The sequence below is a fragment of the Gobio gobio genome (genome assembly GCF_949357685.1).
Source record: "Gobio gobio genome assembly, chromosome: 6".
Classification (NCBI taxonomy): Eukaryota; Metazoa; Chordata; class Actinopteri; order Cypriniformes; family Gobionidae; genus Gobio; species Gobio gobio.
The window spans coordinates 11,944,703-11,965,947 of NC_137102.1; the positions used below are offsets into that span (position 1 = coordinate 11,944,703).

Sequence of the window (21,245 nt, forward strand, 5' to 3'; positions counted from 1 at the left end):
ACATGTTTGCATACAATGTTATTTGAGTGTTTATTATATCTAAAAATAAATAGCTACTGAATTTAGGCTAATTTGGGCTCTGTTGTTATATTATAGTAATGTGCAAGTAAGGGCTCCATAGTTTACACTTTACAACATTAGCAGAGATCATTTTTTAATTAATTATTTTAAATTGAATTAATTTAAGGACAGACACAATTTGTTCAGTAAACCACTGTTTAATAAAAATAAATAAAAAGCAATTTTATATTTAGTTTTCTCTCCCCTGCTGTACCGAAGCCGTACCGAACCATGACTTCAAAATCGAGGTATGTACCGAACCGTCAGTTTTGTGTACCGTTACACTCCTTCTAAATATAAAATAGCTTTTTATTTATTTTAACCGTCAAAACAGCAGATTGTAAAAGATTCTGTTTTATTCTTGTGAAAATGTATTTTAATTATATATTTTATATTCAATTGATATACTACAATTTAAAATTTACATTTGAATATATTTATTATCAATAGCCTATAATTTCTTGATACATTTTTGTATCAAAAATGAATAAATTAATAATGAATAAGAATTTAACCGCCAGAGGGCAGCAAATAACAAAGATCCGAGGTGCTGCACTTTTATTAAAGCCACTTGAGCAAATATTACTCTAAGCTGTAGTAGTGAAGTTATGAGTAATTTGTAAAAAATAATAATAATAATAATAATTTGTCAATTTTACACATTATATAGCTACGTATAATTTACTATAACATTACAGACAATGGACGTGAAAGGAGAAAATAAAATAGGAGAGTGAAAAACAAGAGATAAGGAGTTACCTTGGGAAGTGTCTCTACTCATGTGATTGGCTGACAGTTCTTTTGTGTCTTTAGTTCCACTATAAAAGCTCTGCTAACGGTACTCTATTCTATTAGCTTGGAATACTGCGCTCCATAAGGATCTACTACTCATCATGATTTTTACGCAATGGATTAACATATCTGGATTTTACCACCTATAAATTCCGAGAAAGTATCCTGTCTGGCTTTAGATTATCATCTATTTCAAGAGGACTTTTTCTTCAGTTGGACACATTTTTTTGCGCACACTGTACGCACCATGGCAAATACTTGCTTACAGTTCACGGGTTTTGTGATGAGTTTCCTTGGTTGGATTGGGCTTATCATCGCCACTGCCACTAATGAATGGGTAGTGACCTGTAAATATCACATGAACACCTGTAAGAAGATGGATGAACTGGAGGCCAAAGGGTTGTGGGCAGACTGTGTGATCTCAACTGCGCTTTATCACTGCATCACACTCACGCAGATTCTCGAGTTACCAGGTACGTGTGGAATAATAGCCTACATTTATAAAAATATATAAAATATATAATTTTGCAGTTTCTTTTAGGGTTTTTTAAAAAGATGAAAACTCTATAACACTCCGTTCCCATTATTTAATACATAAGCAGCATACGTTATTAAATTAATTGAAATATATCAACAATGAAATAAATATGTAATAGGCTATTTGATCCTTTTAATATATTAAAACGTATTTATTCTGAAATCTGATTACATTTATAATATCTCTATATATAAATATTATATAAAATTATATTTTCATATAGAATGTAGCTAATAAAAACCATATAGTATTTTTACATTATTTAGCCTATAAAATATTTTTAGGCTAAATATGTAATGTATGCAAAAGCTATTTTTATAAATATGTTTTACTCATGCAAATATAAATGATAAAATAACAATATAGTTAATGGAGTTGTTTTATTACTATATTACCATGAAATCGAGAATAAAATGATTCTGTTCTTTTTTTCAAGCGTACATCCAGACGTCTCGAGCGCTAATGGTCACAGCATCGATTCTCGGATTGCCTGCTGTAGCGCTCGTGCTCATGTCCATGTCCTGTATTAACCTCGGAAGTGAACCAGAAAGCGCCAAGAACAAACGATCAGTGTTCGGGGGAGTCCTAATAGTGCTGATTGGTAAGCCCATATTTGTATTTCTTAAATTAAGTTCAGAAAAAGTAGGCTACACTAACACGTCTACTCATTGATATGTAAATTAGGCCTAGATGTGCAGATATAGGCCTACAGTTCCCATAGAGAAAATGCATTATTTCTAGTAATTGGACTTAGAGTTTAGTGGTGATTAAAATGGGCCCTCTGGGAGGAAGAGTGAGCGATCTATTTCTAATTAGCCTTAAATGTGCTCATCTAATAGCCAGATTTCCTTTGTATTAGTTAAACCTGAGTCAGGTGCTTAACCCTTTGAGTGTATCGTTCTAGCTCTCCAACTTACATTATGGTCTTAATGGAAAATATAACCAGAATACTAAAATAATCGTTTAATGCTAATAGTGTGTCTTTTCTTCCTCAGCCTTTTGTGGCATCGTCTCCACTGTGTGGTTTCCCATCGGGGCCCATCGCGAGAGAGGATTGATGTCCTTTGGCTTCTCCCTGTATTCGGGCTGGGTGGGAACTGCACTTTGTTTGCTGGGAGGCTGTATGATCACCTGCTGTTCGGCGGACACCCCTGCTACATACACTGACAAAAACCGATTCTACTACTCCAAACAGGGCCCGGCCCCTGGCCCCGCCTCCACTAACCACGCCAAAAGTGCTCACGTGTGAGCCACGGGATTACTGCTCCCATCAGAATTCCACTCTCTTTCCTCTCTTTCTCCACTGTTTCTTGTGTTAAACCATGTCTCTATCTACAGTGGTGACTCTTTGGATAGTTATGGTACAGCTGAACTCTAACCCTTTGAGGGTTAGTCGACCAGAAGTAACCGCACTGAAGGATTTACTGTTCAAAGTCTCTTCAGTACAATGTGCCATTTTAAGTCCTATTTTTTGTAGTGGGAAATGGGTTTTTGCATTGTTATATGAATACTAACACTATTACAAATGATGTTTTCATTCTAAATCTTTCCATTTGTTTCAGTCTGTTTTCATTTTGATTCATTTCAGAACAGCCGCCCAAACCAAATTGGACCAAAGCAGTAACCATTTAGCAATATTATTTATTGTAATACTTGTATGCAGTTTTTATTATGTTTTTTTTTTTGTAATAAACAATGTTGTCCATTTGAAAATGCCTGTGAAAGTGTTTTTTGATTATAGGTAATGTCATTTTTATAAATAAAACCCTCTATGCTGGTGAAATGAGCGGAATTGCTCTCCGCGGGACTGTATATTGTCAAGCACACGGCGTCTGGTGTCAGATGCTGGGCAGGTGCAGTGCATCATCCTTGAACCTCTCATTCATTCTCACTAAAAGCACTCGAGAGACGCACATACAATTCAGGCACCCAAGACATGTACGTGTATCAATTTCTCTTTCTCAGACGAGAAGCTCGTCCCATTACGACCAATAGGCAACAATGACTGGCAGACAGCACTGATTAAAGGTTAACGGTCGCAATCAGCTGTAAAGGAAGATTTATACTCTGGTTGCAACAAGTTTCCGTTTTTGTTCTTGGGTTGGGGTCCTTGCACTGAATGCTTCCTGTTACACACGTATTTACAGTCAGTGTACAGTCAAAATGGCTTAATACTGGGGATATGAGCAACATGTGAATGTTTTTGCACATTATGTGAAAAATAAACAGCATATTGAATCACTACAGTATGATTTATCCTCTAAAGGGTGCTCTTTAGATGTCAAATATTGCTTCTTATTTGTCGGTCTTAACCGTTCAGTCTTTGGTTAGAGGTAGTTTGGGGAAGAGGAAATTCAATGAAAATATGCATTGGTCTCTTCAGTACTACTGACCTAAAGTACTGACCAGAAATTGACCTGAAGTAGCAGGAAACAGGAAGTTGAAATGTCATGATGTTAATCCAGCCTTCCTATGTTCATAACTTAAAGGAAAAAAAGGTTTAGCATTTCCTTTTTAAAGGGTCATGAAACACATTTTTGAGACATTAAAATGATGTTGCACATTATAGAAATTATTTGAAGAGGGAAGTACTATAGATCATTTAGGCATTTTTGGGATATTTTGGTAATCCGGTGTCATGAGCAAATGAGTCCCCCGCGTAGAGTGCCTAGTTAGAAAACATACACACTTGGCTTATGATATTTTGTTTTAAATGTGAATATGAACGCAATTATCTTTAAAGTTATGTTGCTTATGATTTCACAAAACTATAGACTGTGAAATTAAAGATTTCTCATTCTTTATAGCATACTAGCTTAGCATACCACTAACCTGTTAGCCTGCTAGCTTTATAAATCTATCACCTTTGATAATTCGTTAAGCACATTCAAATAATAAAATCATGTAATATATTTAATAAGAAACCCTGTTGTACAATACAGCAGGCTGGAGCAGTGCTAACATCAGCGAACCGATTGCATACAAGACACAATTACAAAAAGTGCGAACCCATTTGTGAGAGGGGACGTGACTGTTCATGACATTGGATTTGTAATATGTTATCAGTAGGATGTGACTTTTTTTTGGGGAACTACAGCGCTCATATACATGTCAACAGTTTCTTTCCATGGCCAATTTTGCTCAAAAAAGTAAACATTTCATGACCCTCTAATGTTCTTTGTATAATTTGGGAAAGTATCTCCATTTGAACAAACATATGACAGTCATTTACTAGTCAAAATAAATCAAAGTAATCATATTCTAATGTGGAAATACAGCAACTAGTTTCAGCTCGTCTGTTTTTTCCTTGGAAAACCGATACTACCGAGCATAAAATTGACAAAAATGTATATTTGTTACCTGATACTCCAGTACAAATTGTTACTGATTCAAATCTCACAGTACAAGACTGACCTTGAACTGACCAGAAAATTCAGCAGTTTCCAGAATGTTCTGAAAACACGCCTCTTAGAGGAAATGTCTGATTATTTGGTTAATGTCACCTGTTGCATAAGGATTATCTTTAACGCAAGTAGTAGCCTATGAGTATTATAGCAACTACTGGGTATTGCATAAGCATAAAAGTGCATACTATTTACATAGAGGAAAATATAACCATTTACCATTTTCCTCTCATCCAGGATTAGCACCAGGATATTTTGCATCAGGAAAAGAGGAGGCTTCCCCCCCAAACAGATGACATACAATATAAGGACGTCACATTTAAGTTTGATTCAGGCTGATGACAGATGACACAAATGGCGTCCTATGAGTGCCTCATAGGAATAACACTTATGAAGACCCTCCCACAAAAGGAGTGTGCTTCTGGTTGTGTCGATGTCTGCCCCATACAGACAGAAGGGTCTGAACTGTATGAATTGAACATAACAACATGCTTTGAGATCTCCAAACCATATTGTACCACATCGACCACCATTGCAGCAATGAAAATGGAGCAGTACGTCTCGATCTGTTCGTCTCATTCCTCTGCATAGCCAGCGGCGCCCCTCCCAGTATGACCATGTTTGTTTTGTGCTCAGGTACGACCCTCGGATCGTTGTTATTCTAGGCTCACCGCTCCACCCCACAGGAAACAGAGCGGGCCTGCTTACACACAAGCCACCCATGTGAGGATTTTTATTACTTCTGATTTCGGGTTGTGTGAGACAGCCTTAAAGCGAAAGGAAAAGCAAGAGTCACGCTTATCTGATCTGCAATAAATGACTTTCATTGTTGCATGGAAGCAATATTAACATCTCATTACACAGTGCAACGGGAGAGCAAAACCACAAGTAGAAGAAACAATAAATAGATTCTTTCAAAAAATCATTGAAACCAGAATACATCCACTTCATACCAAAATATACAGAAGAAACAAAGATCAGATTTGCAAGGGAAGCCAATCTCCACATTTCCTGAACAGATACCGAACAAACTATGATAGCAGGAAAGATAGTTCACAAAGTACAAACACTGTACCTTTTCTCAAAGACAAATAACAAATAGTAGCTGACTTTAAAAGCAACAGTGGAAACATTTCGAGTTTTTTTTTTCTCTCAGATAGATTTTTAATAAAATAGTTCTGTACTTAAAGGGGTAGTTCACCCACAAATGAAAACTCTGTCATCATTTGTCATATGTCGCTCCAAACATGAATGACGTCTGCTTAACACAAAAAACATTTTTGTAGGTTTTGTCAACGTCTTCCATTCTATAGACAAAAACACTGAGGCATATTTCAAAATATCTTACAGGTTTGGAGCAGCATGAGAGTGAATAAATGATGACAAAATGTTCATCTTTGAGTGAACTATTCCTTTAAAACCTCACCCTTCTTAAAGGGTTAGTTCACCCAAAAATGAAAATTCTGTCATTAATTACTCACCCTCATGTCGTTGGACACCCGTAAGACCTCCGTTCATATTCGGAACACAAATGAAGATATTTTAGTTGAAAGCTGATGGCTGAGAAAGGCTTCACACAGGCCTCCATTGGCATTCAGTACATTGACACTTCCAAGATCCATGAAAGGCACTTAAAACGTCGTTACAAAGTCTATCTCACCACAGTGGCTCTACAATAATCATACAATGCGACGACAATAGTTTTTGTGCGCAAAAAAAAATCAAAATAACACCTTTATCCAACTTGTTCTTGTCTTCCGTGTGCGCCTCCACGACGCATGCGCGAGAATATGACGCAGATCCGGCGTTCGGACATATGACCCAGAAGCGATTTGTTTACGAGCAGAGGAAGACGCGCGTGTCTAAGCTGTTGGATTCTACATTGATCGTGCTTTAGGTCTCGGCGTAGTGCTCAAAATGGAGCTTAAGTGTGTATTTCATCGATTCCCGAACACCGGCGCTACGTCATATTCTCGCGCATGCGTCGTGGAGGCGCACACGGAAGACAAGAACAAGTTGGATAAAGGTGTTATTTTGATTTTTTTTTGCGCACAAAAACTATTGTCGTCGCATTGTATGATTATTGTAGAGCCACTGTGGTGAGATAGACTTTGTAACGACGTTTTAAGTGCCTTTCATGGATCTTGGAAGTGTCAATGTACTGAATGCCAATGGAGGCCTGTGTGAAGCCTTTCTCAGCCATCAGCTTTACACTAAAATATCTTCATTTGTGTTCCGAATATGAACGGAGGTCTTACGGGTGTCCAACGACATGAGGGTGAGTAATTAATGACAGAATTTTCATTTTTGGGTGAACTAACCCTTTAAGCCTATTCTCATGTTCTAATATTAAATGAAATCAAAACTACTAAATCAAAATCAAACGTCTCCAGTTATGTGTTTTAGTCTAGAAAGAGGCCGTCAAAAATATATGCTTTCGCCACTTTTCTTCAGAAGTTCTGCTGAACCGTAAGAGAGCCCACAAAACTACGCTACCCCAACAGAGAACCTGAAGGTATGAAATGCCTGTAAAAAAATACTTCTCTTCGATATCTCGCGTCTCCACACTGTTATATGGTGTTCTACTCTACAGAAGTAAAATTGTGTCTTTTGTCTGATGCAGTAAACGAAGGATGCAGACTTTGGCTTGCTTTGTAAACAGAGGCCACTCAGGACGAGGAGGGTTCCAGGGGTGTACGGTGGGCAGGCTGCTACCCTCGTCTCTCAGAATGCTACATTTGAGAGTTACATCAAGTCTTTCGACGGTCACCACACATGCAAATACTCACGAACATAGTTTGACTCTGGGCCCCGTACGTCTGAACATGCTACACATTCAGCAAAATGCCACGGCGACAAAGAATCACATCATAGACCAGATGCAAGGAACGAAACCAACCCAGGCCCCAAAATGAAGCTCTATACGCTTAGAGAGCGAATGGGACTCTAAGGATACAGCCTGCGAATCATTTATGGCATTTTCTTTTAAATATTTGTCACAAACACAAGAGGGGAGACACATTTAAAGCAATATGGCATGATGTGCTCAGTGTGTTTTGAACACCTGTGGATTTGAGGCCTGGCTTGGTTGTTTTTTGTTTTCAGCTGGCAGAGCTGTAGCACAGATAGAGTTGGACTGGACAGATTGGTTTAACGCCACGTGAATTATGGGAGGAGGGAACAGCAGAAGAGCACATCCAGATAAAGAAATTCACAAGACGCTCTCCACCACATGCAAATTTCCGTCCCTTACCCTCTGTTTTCCTAAATCACTTCTCCTTCTTTTTTTTTCTTCAACGTACACACTGACCAGCCGAGAGACACAAATCGTACTGTGGTCACACCGTCGGTATTTACACAGAGCGGCCTGCTTGCAAGGATGAAGCGGAGTCACTGGCACATAGGATGAATGGATGGTCGGACGGACACGTGACGGCTGACAGGCACCTTCAGCGGGAAAACAAACCCATGGATATGTCGACATCAACAGAAATGACAAACAAACAAGCATGGACATCTTGATGGCCATATTTAAAGCACACACTGACAGATGAAGGCACTATTGCAAGCAAAGATCCAATTACTATTTGTGACAACCTACGGTCCAAAACCTCACTTGGGCTAGATGTTTGAGCGGAAGAGAATGAGGCCTTTGATTCTGTGGGGCGTAACTATTTTTCATATTCCCCATCGCATTTTATGGCTATCATCTATCTTTGCTTCTCAAACTAACCCTTTTGTATGCGATAATAGAATGTATTAAGGAAAACAGCTGCTTACTGAAATAACTGAACTGTGCAAATCGCTTTAAGGGCTTCACATGGGAATTTTTCAGCTGGTTTTATATCAACCCCACATAAAGAGAGTGTCGAGGCGTGACCTCGTCCCGACAGCTGAAAGATGCTCGTATTGGGAACAGCTGTGGGACTGTGATAACTAACAGGGCAGTAATAAACTACACGCCGGTTAATAAATGTCATGCTAGTTACTGTAATTTGGTCGAAGGGACTGTTGCTTTCAAGTGAAACAAACATATTTAAGTGCTGAAGAGTTCAGTAAAATGACTATAATGAGAATGAATTTAAAACTGTTAAATTGATTGGTCAAAAGAAATAAGATCAAAAGCCTTCTAAAAGTTAAATCCCATCCTAATCGTTCTCATTATCCTATCAGTCGTGAAAAGGGGCTGCAAATGAAGGAAAAGGAATTCAAATTAAAACTCATTGCCGAGACTAACAACCTAGCCCAAGGGTTCTGCAGTTGTTGGCAGACGAGTACATTCAGATTACATTCTCATTCCAAAGGATCGTCCAAATCATCGTCGACCACCAGCGCCTCAAAGCCCGGACTGGGTTTGCCAGCTTTGCTTTTGGCCCTGCTGTGTGAGGTGGAAGAGGAGGTCCTGTGGTTGTCCACCCTGTCCAGGCCGTCAGGCTGAGGCTCGCTCTGCTTCTGGTGTTGCTGTTTCTGGTGCCCACCTCTGCCCTCATGGGAACCCCAGCTTTGGTATGGCCCTCCATCTCCAGAAGGGTACAGATCATCATCCACTGCAAAGCTGTCATCCACGCCCACGTCGTAGCGCTGGTATGTGCTAGCGTGGGCTTCCTCCTCGCGCGCCGTGATCTCTAGGGTGCTGTTCCACATGCCATAGCCGAAGTAGATCAAAACACCTGCAGAGACGAACACAAAGAGACGACACAAACAGTGCACACGTGCGTAAGCTAATGCACAAATGTAAGTGATCAGTGTTTTCCCCTCGCTCATCAAAAATTTAACTCAATTCATCGTTGACAAAAGAAACATCAAAAGACACAGCAAATGATTGACAGTGGAGACATTAGTCTCATATAAGAGAGAGGAACATTTGGGTCATTCCTGTCATGCAATAGTTTTGAAACAGGAAATTTGTATGATTGTGTTGTCATTTAAGGAAGAATTTCTTTAAAGTCGGCATGAAACAGAAGATTTGGGTTTGTTCTTTTTTCCCCCCTATTGTGATGTCCAAGGGAAAAAAAGAAGGATGGGGCTTGATTATGTCGTTCGGAAATTGATTGGATCGTTGGGCGTTGCTACCAAAATAGAGGCAGAAACGAGACAGAATGCTTTAGCCATGCTCTCTTGCCATAGCACATGACAGGAAGACAAGAGAAGTCATTTCAAGGGGGGAGGGAAGGTTAACATTTTTTATTAAAGATTATGAGGGCACTTTTTTTTTTATAATGAAGCGCACAGATAAATAATTTATAATAAACACTACAATATTACATATACAAATAATAATTTTGATTTCATGGTGACTTTAAAAAAGGGTTTACTTTCTGAAATATACTCTGGTCAAGCTCCAGAACTTAAACTTTATTAATTATACATTTATTATTTACACAATGGCAAAAAATGAACAGGAGTCAGGACTGAACCTTACAGGATGAAAGTCAAGAACTAATATTAGCATTTTGATTTTTATAAGTATCTTTGAAAACTGTGATATGATATCATAGCGATTTAAGAAACATTCCACCAAGCAGGATAGAAAGTAAAATTAAGACAAAACAACCAATATCACAATAAATAAATAATAGAATTCATTCAAATTATTTAGTGATAATTACAGATATGATGTCACTTCCTGTAGGATGATGCCATAAGGGAACTCCCTTTTTTAGGAATACTACACTGAAAAAACGTAAAATGCATTGAGAACACAAAAACAATACACTGATTACCAATTAAAACCATAGTTAAAATTTAGTTTGAAAAATTTCAATTGGGTAACGGGGAACAAAAATGAAGAATCACTTCACAAGCAATATTTTTCATTAATTTGCCAATTTATTATATCATTTAGAATTCTATAAAATTCAGTCCATGGTCATTCAAAGTCCATGGTCATTCAATGTTTAATACTTATATAGGCAATATTTAGAACAAACATGAAACTACACTACTGTTCAAGAGTAAGGGATACATTTTTTTATTATTAAGATTTTTTAATGTTTTTGAAAGAATGCTCACCAAAAGACTACATTTATTTGATCAAAAACAGTATAAAAAAACCCACAAAAAATTTAATATTGTGAAATATTATTACAAGTAAATAAAGTAAATGTTTTGTACTTTAATATATTTTAAATTTTATTTTAATGATTAAAATAAAGTAATTACTTTTTATAATGTTTTATTATTAAATAAAATAAATATTTTAATTATTAATTTTTCAATTTCAGAAATTATTTTAATATGCTTATTTAGTGCTCAAAAACATGTATTATTATTATCAATGGTAAAAACAGTTGAGCTGATTAATATTTTTGTGGAAACCGAGAAAAAAAAATTAAGGAATTATTTTAAAAATAAATCTTCTGTAACATTATAAATGGCTTTACAGTCACTTTTGATGAAGCTGAATAAAAAATACACTATATATATATATATATATATATATATATATATATATATATATATATATATATATATATATATATATATATATATATATATATATATATATATATATATATATATATATAATTTTGTATTTTTTATTCAGCTTCATCAAAAGTATATATATATCCTGCTCACATCGAGTTCTCTTTTGCTCTTGAACAAACAATAACACAGATGATTTTGAGTGTTCTCATATTAGGAGTCTTAAATTAGTTAAATAACGTCTTAAATGAACTTAAAGAGTTGAGGAAATGAGATGCGCGGGACAGCGCGTGAGATCCGCAGCTGTTCTTAAAGTGACAGGAGCACTGATGATGCCTGTCATTAATGTTCATCACAGAACAACGGGAACAGAGAAAATTGTAGCTTTAATGATGATTAATCTATATTTAATTTATTATTTATGCAGTTAAGAAAGGTGTTTGATAACTATTACATTTATGTATATGTATAACAGGGAAGGCCATGTGTAAATATAACATTTATTATTTTTGGTTTATGTAAAGATTGATTTAAGTTCACTTAAATTAAAAGTTGTTTTTTTAAAGCCTAATAAATGTTGAAATTGGGAGCTTTCAGTTATACTGTAATGTAACGTCATTAATGTTTCATAGAGAGTATCAGTGATACTGGCCTTCATTCATAAAAAGATGACAATACAACACATTTAAAATATGCTGTCTTTTAATTGTTTATACATTAATTTGTAGAGTAACTGAAATTATTACAATATCAAAATATTAAAAACTTAAAATATTAAAAACTTGCGATTAATCACGATTAATTACAGAAAAAATGCGATTAATTAGTTAATTTTTTTTGAACGGTATATGAAACCACCATGCATTTCAGGAATGACCCATGTAAATAAGATGCTGCCTGTATCAACATGCCCATTTGAAATAATATTGAAACTCACCCACAAAGCACCATACGCCAAATCGGATCCATGTGATGGTGGAGAGCTTGAGCATGAGGTAAATGTTTACAAGCATGGCAGAGGCCGGGACGAAGGGAACGCAGGGAGCCATGTAGGGCAGGCGCTTGGGGTTCTCCGGCTGCTGGATGATGATGAAGATCAAGAGCGTGAGGACCAGCATCAGCAGCACCAGCAGCAGCACGGCCCACCACTGGCCATCAGCGATCTGACCTGACCCGAAGATGATGAGGGAGCAGAAGCAGAAGATGAGGATGAAGAGCAGAATGACGCAGCGAGTGACGACACGGCCGGTGGCCACAGTGGGCCGGTCCATCTTGCCCGGCAGGCCGAGCCGAATGCGCATGGTGTAATAGCGAGGCCCCAGCAGCTTCTTCAGCTTCAGCAGGTACGCACTGTCCGACTCATCTGACTCAATGCCTGAGGACATGTCCACGGTGCCGTAGTTGGGGTGACTGGCAGTGTAGGTGGATTTGTCAGGCTTACCAATCAGCATCTCGTTGTCTCCCAGAGATGGCAGGTTCTTGGCTCCGCAGGTGTTTGTGGAAGCTCCTCCAAAATCATCCCCCTCACTAATCGGCGAGCAGGCTTCCTTCTCGCACTCGGCCAGCACCCCCTCCTTACGCTTCGCGTTCTGCTCGGAGAGGAAGTTGACGAATCCGTGGATGTCTCCTTCGGGCTGGTAACGCAGCAGTAGCACACACACTGACACTAGCGTGTAGGCTAGCAGAGTACCAATGGACATCATCTCGATCAGGTCCCTCAGACTGACGAGCAAAGCCAAGAGGGCAGAGAGGAACCCAGACACCACACAGGCCACTGCAGGAGTCTCTGTGTACGTGCTCACATTGGCCAGGAACCTGCAACACACAGATATATACAGGCGTAAATGGGGTCGAAACTGAATTTGGATGTGGTGAGGCTAATCCCACCCTGACACTTGAAACCAGATGCACTAAAACAAAAGTTTTAAACTCTGTCAGATATGTGTGGCTAGAAAAGTACATTTATACAGTACCGTTCAAACGTTTTTTGGACCCACTTTATATTAGGTGGCCTTAACTACTATGTACTAACATTTTAATTAATCATTTGATACAATGCACTTATTGTGTACATACATGTTTTTACATTGTACTTACATTTAAAAAAATACCTGCATGTAATTACGTCTGTAATTAATTTCTGTAGTTACATTTGTAATTACAAAGTTGACACTTCCCTAACACCTAACCCTACCCTTAAACTTACCATACCACCACACCTGTCCCTAACTCTACCCGTATCCCACCTCAATATCAGCAAAGGTGATTTACAATACAATTTGAACACAGTAAGTACATTGTACTTATTTTTTGATGTAAGTACATAGTACTTAAGGCCACCTAATATAAAGTGGGGCCAGTTTTTTTTAAGAAACAAATACTTTTATTTAGCAAGGATGCACTAAATGGATTTAAAGTGAGAGTAAAGACATGTATGTTACAAAAAACCTAACACTTACTTTACAGTGTCCTTGTTACACGTTACATGTACTTACCATAGTAATAACAGTAAAATATGCATAATTACATGCAACTAACCCTCGACCAAATCCTAATCCTAACCCTATAGTAAGTACATAATAAATTCATAAGTACATTATTAATGAATATTACTCAGTACTTAAATATATAATTACACTGTAACAACGACACCTTAAAATAAAGTGTAACCAAAATATCTATTTAAAATAAATGCTCTTCCTTTGAACTTTCTATTCATCAACGAATGCAGAAAAAAATATCAAGCAGCAGAATTGTTTTCAACATAGATTTAGCAATCAAGATTGAATTTAATTGTATTAACATTTCACAATCTTACTATTTTTACTGTAATTATGAATGCAGCCTTGGTGAGCATAACATTATTTCAAAATAACCCAAAACTTTTGAACAGTAGTATACGCTGATCAGGCATAACATTATGACCACCTTCCTAATATTGTAATATTAGCCCTGTAAGTTGCAAGTTGGGGCGTCCATGGACCCGACTTGTTTGTTCAGCACATCCTACAGATGCTCGATTGGATTGAGATCTGGGGAATTTGGAGGCCAAGTCAACACCTCAAACTCGTTGTTGTGCTCCTAAAACCACACCCACCAGGGAATACCATTTCAAAGTAAAGTATCAAAGTAACATCCACAAGAGCTGCAGTTTTGGAGATGCTCTGACCCAGTCATCTAGCCATCACAATTTGGCCCTTGTCAAACTCGCTCAAATCCTTACGCTTGCCCAATTTTCTGCTTCTAACACATCAACTTTGAGGACAAAATGTTCACTTGCTGCCTATTATATCCCACCCACTAACAGGTGCCGTGATGAAGAGATAATCAGTGTTATTCACTTCATAATGTTATGCCTGATCTGTGTATGTAGTAGCAATTATGTGAAGCACAGTTGAAAATCATTTATTACAGGTAGTCGAGATGCTTTGAGAGATGTTACTACCAAGTATAAATGGCAATGTATCTTGTCTGACAACTTCTGAACACATGTGATGGGTGTTTACCATGTGTAAACAGGGTGAGTCATCTAAAAATTAATTTTTATCAAAGTCTACCACATACCCATTATACTGGCTTTGATATTAAATGTCAGGGCCCTAAGTAGCATTTCTTTTGAGACTGCATAATGGCAGTAGCTTATTTCTCCAGCAGAGAATGATATTTAATGACATTTGAATCATTTGCCATGTATAATGGAGACGGATGCATTAGGAAGCATCATTATTTGATCCTGTGATTACTTTTTTGTGATTTCGTTTTATAGTACCTGAAGAGCAAACCATCTCCTGCCATGGCGTAGATGACTCTCGGCAATGGGAAAAGAGAGCCCAACAAACTGACTGTCAGTCCGGCGATGGAGCCGATGGCCACTATGTATTTGGCAGTTTGGAAGCCATGTAGAGAAAACATTTCCATCAGAGGAGCATCTGTGTCAATTTCGTTGTAAGGGACCATCAGGGTGAGGATCACACTCACCTGTGAGAGAGGAAGAAACAAAGTGTGATTCATTGACCATAAAATATTTTTTTGAGGTTTTTTTTGCTGCTGTGCCTTTAAAGACCACCTGTGGTGAAAATCAAGTTTTTAATGTTGTTTAGATGTCTATGTGGGGTTCTTTAATATGCTTTAAGACAAACCATGTGCTAATTCATAAGTCACCATTGCTGAGTTTTTTTTTCTTCTTAAAACTGCAGTGAACCAAAGTCTCAAAAACACGGTTTGAAATCGCCTGTGTTTCTTACGTCACAAACTACCTTGTAACCAATCACGTCAATGTGCGGGCGGGCTTTAGAATATCATCATTACTTTGCTGTGAAGCAGGGGAGTCTCAAGAGAAGCCAGGTTATCCCAGTATATATTTTCTGTTGATATGAAAAAATCGAGTACATTTAGCAATATAGTGTGTGAATTATATGATGTATATTACAATGTTATGATGAACTATATGCCTTTCTCCACTGACGCTCTAAGTTATTCAAAGCGTTTCTAAGGATTCTTATTTTGGCTACAATTTTTGGGATTGACAACCGCATTTATGACAAGTTTGAGTCTCAAAGACCCGTTCACACAGCAACTTACAGTAGCGTCTCAAATACTGTCTGTATGAACATGCAACGAGAGTCAAGCCTGTATTCTCTTTCCAGTAACCATAGCAACAGTGACCAAAGTAATATCAAAGATGGCGAAGTCCATAAAACTTAAAAAATCTTAATGCTTGTGACACAACAAGAGTCCAATTGAGCAGCGAGTTTATCTTCATTGTAAACATACGCTAGCCGGACTCTTTAACTGTTGCACTCGCGTCACGTTCTTTACAGCATCTTGCGCATGGCAGCATTTGAGTCAGGCATAGAACACAAACAGCACATAGAGCCGGTGGAGAACTGTGACTGGACCAAGAATCTTCAGATGACACACACAGCTCAGGGGCCGTATTTATCAGTCATCTGAGAATTACTCACAGGAACACTGCGAAGAATTGACTTAAGAGTAAAACAATTCTTGGCTCAAAGCTGCTCTTAAAAGTTAGTTATCAAGCATCTCAATCATACTTTAAGTGAAGTGTAGGACTAAATCTTAAGTGTCAGTCTTAGAGTTGACTTTGCTGTGCCACAAACGGGATTTTGGATGATGTCTTAGGTATGAAGCAATCACTACCTTATTTAAATTACCAGATAAATTCACATTGAATTGTTAAATTCCTAAGAGGAGTTTACATTCAACACACATTTGATAATAAAGAATTTTCAAGACAAGACATTATAATACACACATTTGAAATGAAAGATAAAAACGTTTTCCACCGTGTCTTAATAAAAATGTTTAAATTGGTGTGATGTTAACTGACCTGCCTATATATATAGCCTAGATTTTTTTAAATAATCAGCCACCATGGATTCCAAAAGAAAACCGAACTGGCGGGAGGAAGAAGCGCTACTGCTTGCTGAATTAGTTGAACAGCGGAATGTTCAGCCCAACATTATCCAGCACTGTAAAAAGATGATTCCTGCTCTGTCCAAACGATACCATTTGATTAACTGCTCATTGTTAAACATTTCAAAAACATTCTTCCTCTTATAAAAAGATTTGCACACGTCTCCATCTCCTCAGTGCCATCACAAGCCCCTAATGGCAACTCCTAACTAAGAGACCTCTCGAACTGTCTTAAATAACTGGGAGAGTAAGAGTGGTTCTTAGCTTTAAGAAATTTGATAACTTGCTTTTATACTTAAGTTTGAAAGCAGGAGTAAATTTCATGAATTCTCAGCATTTAAGACTAAAGTGGCACTTTGAGAAGCTTAATAAATAAGGGCCCAGATCTCAAACGCTGTAAGTTACCGTAAGTCAGGGGTGTCCAAAGTCGGTCCTGGAGGGCCACTGTCCTGCAGAGTTTAGCTCCAACTTGCCTCAACACACCTGTCTGGAAGTTTCTAGTATGCCTAATAAGACCTTGATTAGCTGGTACAGGTGTGTTTAATTGGGGTTGAAGCTAAACTCTGCAGGACAGTGGACCTCCAGGATCAGGATTGGACACCCCTGTCGTAAGTGAAGCCACACAAAATCCCTTAGCAGAGCGGCTCTCTTGCACTGTATGACGTGACAGACAACTACTAGTTGTCCAGGGGTGCGTTTCCCAAAAGCGTTGTTAGCCAACTTTGGTCACAAGTTCTGTCGTAATGAGCATAGTTCAACCAGTCGGTGTTTCCCAAAACCCTAGTTCCAAAGAACATTGGCAAGCGGCATCGCAAAGTTGCGTGGTTGGAACGACTTAGAAGCATAGTTTCTTGTTTGCATGACGTGGATTTAATAAATCCTTATCTTGAGCAAAATAAGCAAGCTGACATTTAGTTCGATCCATATCTCTTTTTTTTTCTCAAATACATACAAATGTAATTTATGTCTTTTAGTTTGACGAGATTTAAAGCACTTTTTTTGAAGAGTGCGCATGTGCGGACGTGCTCTAGTATGTAAGGACGAGCCTATTTGAATCTGGAAATAAACCAAAATAACTGAGAAAAATAAGAGTTTTCGGGGGAAAAAAGGCATTTGGGGGGTAAAATATGTATATATTTTGGCAGGGCTGCCTGCTAAAATTCGCATTCCTGGGTCTGTATATCACATAATTGGGGTCGCTTCAACCCGCGGACATGGAAAAACCCGCAGACTTGGCAACACAGTGCAGTTGAGTTCTTTTGAAGTTTGACAACTAACATTATGCGTTGCTCCGTTCCTCTGATTGGTTGTATGTTTATCCAATTGAGGTCTTTCCTGGTTCGGTTGAAACACGCCCCATAATCACAGCCCAATGGAGCAGTATCAGACTCAAATTCTGACTAGAATTGAGTATGACGACGTCAGGCTAATGTCCATAATTTATAGCAAAAAAATCTAGCATGAATTCGATCTCAAAATAATTCATTAAAAGCAGTTATTACTCCACCACCTGCATGACATCATTCACCAACATGGTTGAACGACATATTTGCGACAATTTGGTTTCAGGAAACAGTCGTGACTAGCTAGTTGATTTCATTTTCAATGATGCAACGTACTATGGTAGTTAAGCAGTGAGTTACCGTTACGTCGTTGTACGGGAAACGCACCACAGTAAGGTTCCGTTCACACAGTGCGGGTTTTCCGAGAATACGGTTATGAGTCCTGAAATTTACGGGTGTGAGTTTGATTATAGAAAGCAGTTGTCACTCCAGTAAATTACTATACACTCTAAAAAAAATGGCATTAAAAGTGGTTCTTGGCTCGTAATCATAGGGGAACCCCTTTTGGTGCAATATAGCACCATATCTTAACAGGTTCTGCATATGGTAGCGGTGCTATACAGCACCTCAGTCATCCCAAAGAACCGCTGAAGAACCACTGAAGCACCAAGATTTGGTGCTATACAGCACTTAAAGTGTTTCCCCTATGATTACGAGCCAAAGAACCACTTGCTATATAGCACCATTTTTGTGTGTGTGTGAACGTAATCGTATTAAGGACTCAAATACAGGACAGACGACCGTATTCTGCTGCTGTTTTAACATGGCCTTTTAGAAGGCACTGAGATGGCATACGCAAACATGTTTTTTGTAACATTAGCTACAAATTTTTAGCTGTTTGATAACGTAGTCAAGCAAAAGGCTAATCATATTAATTACCATTATGTGTCCAGCGTTGTAAAGCGCAATACCATTGTGCAGCGTTTACTACAGTAAAGATGGCCAAGTGGATCTCTGATCTAGTGGGAGTGAGTGGAGGCGGAGCTCATTTGCATATTCATTCAAGCTAATATCAGGCATGTGTAAGATTCGGTTTTGGTGCTAAGACAAAAGCTGAGATACATACCTCAGCAATTGAACAATAACAGTCACTAATCTTGAGGAAAAGATCTCACAGAAACTGTGACAACACCCTGACAAACATTCCTCCCCCCTCCCCATTTTGCCCTCTCCTTGTCCTGGTTTCAAGTCACCAAATGCAGATATATCAGTGATGATGTTATTTGTAAATCTATTGTTTAATCCTTTTCATGTTTGATGTCTTTTTAAAGGTCTCAGTGCGAATGGTAAAATGGTCTCAGTTTCACTGCAGTCACTGGTCGTATTAGAAAGATTGGAAAACTAATGAGAATTCAGTTCTCCTTTGAGTAGTCTCTTCAAAGATATCTGATCCACTCCCCCAAAACCAGGTGGGGGTGTTGCAAGTATTTACAGCCCTTTTGTTCTAGTTGGAGTATTTAAGGTTGGATGTTCTAACTCTCTGGGGGAATATTCTGTAATCAGACCCCCCGTGCAAACTGCATGTAGATGTGCCAGACATGATGACTCTTTTAAATTATTTTCATATTGCTTTGCAATTGTGTTTTATGTTTTTACGCTGATCAGTTGTGTACCATGGATTCTTGTTTACGTATTTACTTTTCCTGTCTGGCCGAAATAAATGTTAATCTTGATTTATTCTGTATCTTTCTGAAATCATTATTTTATTCATGTCCATGCGGGGTTTGTAGGAGTTACCGCAGATCTCTCTGCCAGGGCAGGCCATACTGGGAACTCCATAGCGGGAGCATTGAGCCATGCATGAGGGAAAACCTGATTTCTGACCTGCCACTGTTATTATAAGTTGCAGTTTTCGTGACTATCACTAAAATTACATGTTTTATTATGAGTGCACATGTGTGACTCACTTAGAGGTAAGATAGTTCACCCTGCAATCCTCTGTAATATCAGAACTGACTAATCTGTGACCGTTAGAGCAAGTGAAAATCCGGACACTTAGCCTATTTGAGATTCCGTGTCCCATGGAGGATATTAATATTTGAAAATAAGTGATACTACGAAAAATCATTGATCTAAATTAAATCGCAACTAATCTTCAAATCAGCTGATAAACTCTAAATGTAACACACTTTATGGAGTCAGATAGAATTGGAGTCAGATAAAATTATTAATGGAGTCAGATTTAAAATAAGATATCAATAAATTAAAAGAACTTCACCGAAAGGCTGAAAAGGCTTACACGCAGAATTCCTTTTGACCACGTCATTAGTTTTCGTTTTTTGGGCTAATGGATGGAAATTTACAGTGGTGACCCCGACGTGATCTCCCGGTGGCGAGTGTCTTTTCAGCTAAATATTGGGATGCCACAAGCGAGAGGTTTGATCTTCTTCTCTTTCTTCAGCTGTTATGGTAAGTCCATTCTTATTTGCCTTTTATAAATGTTGGGAGTGTATAGTACTGAATACTGTATAAATCTGATGGGGCGTGAAAAGAAGACAACCATATTGCTTATCAGGGACATGAAAGCAACAGCGTAGAGTAGAAATGATATCCCTTGCTTTAAAATTCTCCTTGTTTGCACACGCAGCAAGAGAGGAAATTTTATTTCTGTACTCAAGAGAGCTCTGTAAATTAAAACCTTGAATTCTGAGGAAAATGTCCAGTTACATTTGTTAATTTGCTTTGCTGCAACAACGCGACAAAGAAAAAGAACAAATGGTCACGTTAACTTGTGAATTAAATCTTGTGAGTCGATGAGCTAAAATAACATTGAAACGATCTCACTGGAATCCTTTGTGTGTAAAATGTGAAGGTGGACAAAACTGGTTCAGGTCTGATGTCACAATTATAAATGTCTTATAAAATATAGCGTTTTACTATGGTCTTACTTCAGACTTTGCAATCACTGCACTTTTGTGTGTTTATTAATGTCACAGAAGAGACTGAGAAAAGTAACAGACCAAAGATAATCTTTGGCTTTCTCCATCAGACCTGTGTTTGTCAAACCTTCCTTTTCATATGCAAATAGATTCTCCAAAGAATGCAACTGATAACTTCTCAGCCTAAAACAAGAAAATTGTGCCCAATTCCATATTGTGTAGTCACAAAAATCTTTGAATTGAGCAATAATTTGATCTGTGCTCTCAGTGTTTGCAGTTTATTGAGTGTTCACAGCAACTAAGTTTATAACTGGTCTCCAGTTGGTCTTGTTGCTGTGCACACAATGATCAGGCCAGCACAGCAGCA

General features: G+C 38.0%; 2 protein-coding genes across 2 annotated transcripts in view; one reads left to right on the forward strand and one right to left on the reverse strand.

Moving 5' to 3' along the window:
* Nucleotides 1-854: 854 nt before the first annotated feature.
* On the forward strand, nucleotides 855-3,634 carry cldn11a (claudin 11a). Its single transcript, XM_079819257.1, has 3 exons — nucleotides 855-1,325; nucleotides 1,827-1,991; nucleotides 2,386-3,634. The coding sequence occupies exons 1-3, from the start codon at nucleotides 1,100-1,102 to the stop codon at nucleotides 2,637-2,639; spliced, it is 645 nt and encodes a 214-aa protein (XP_079675383.1). The 5' UTR covers nucleotides 855-1,099; the 3' UTR covers nucleotides 2,640-3,634.
* Nucleotides 3,635-7,134: 3,500 nt separating this feature from the next.
* Nucleotides 7,135-21,245, reverse strand: part of slc7a14a (solute carrier family 7 member 14a) — a gene marked incomplete at its 5' end in the record, with an annotated part of 28,950 nt that continues 14,839 nt past the window's right edge. The window contains 3 exons of the mRNA XM_079819259.1: nucleotides 7,135-9,464; nucleotides 12,158-13,035; nucleotides 14,990-15,198. Coding sequence (XP_079675385.1) covers nucleotides 9,088-9,464; nucleotides 12,158-13,035; nucleotides 14,990-15,198 — 1,464 coding nt within the window. The 3' untranslated portion in view covers nucleotides 7,135-9,087. The remainder of the gene's footprint in view (nucleotides 9,465-12,157; nucleotides 13,036-14,989; nucleotides 15,199-21,245) is intronic.

What these genes read in the sequence shown, in the direction of transcription:
- cldn11a (XM_079819257.1), top strand. Translation starts at nt 1,100, where the DNA reads ATGGCAAATACTTGCTTACAGTTCACGGGTTTTGTGATGAGTTTCCTT. An exon ending in GCAGATTCTCGAGTTACCAG is followed by an intron (nt 1,326 to 1,826) that starts GTACGTGTGGAA and finishes CTTTTTTTCAAG; the next exon opens with CGTACATCCAGACGTCTCGA. An exon ending in AGTCCTAATAGTGCTGATTG is followed by an intron (nt 1,992 to 2,385) that starts GTAAGCCCATAT and finishes TTTCTTCCTCAG; the next exon opens with CCTTTTGTGGCATCGTCTCC.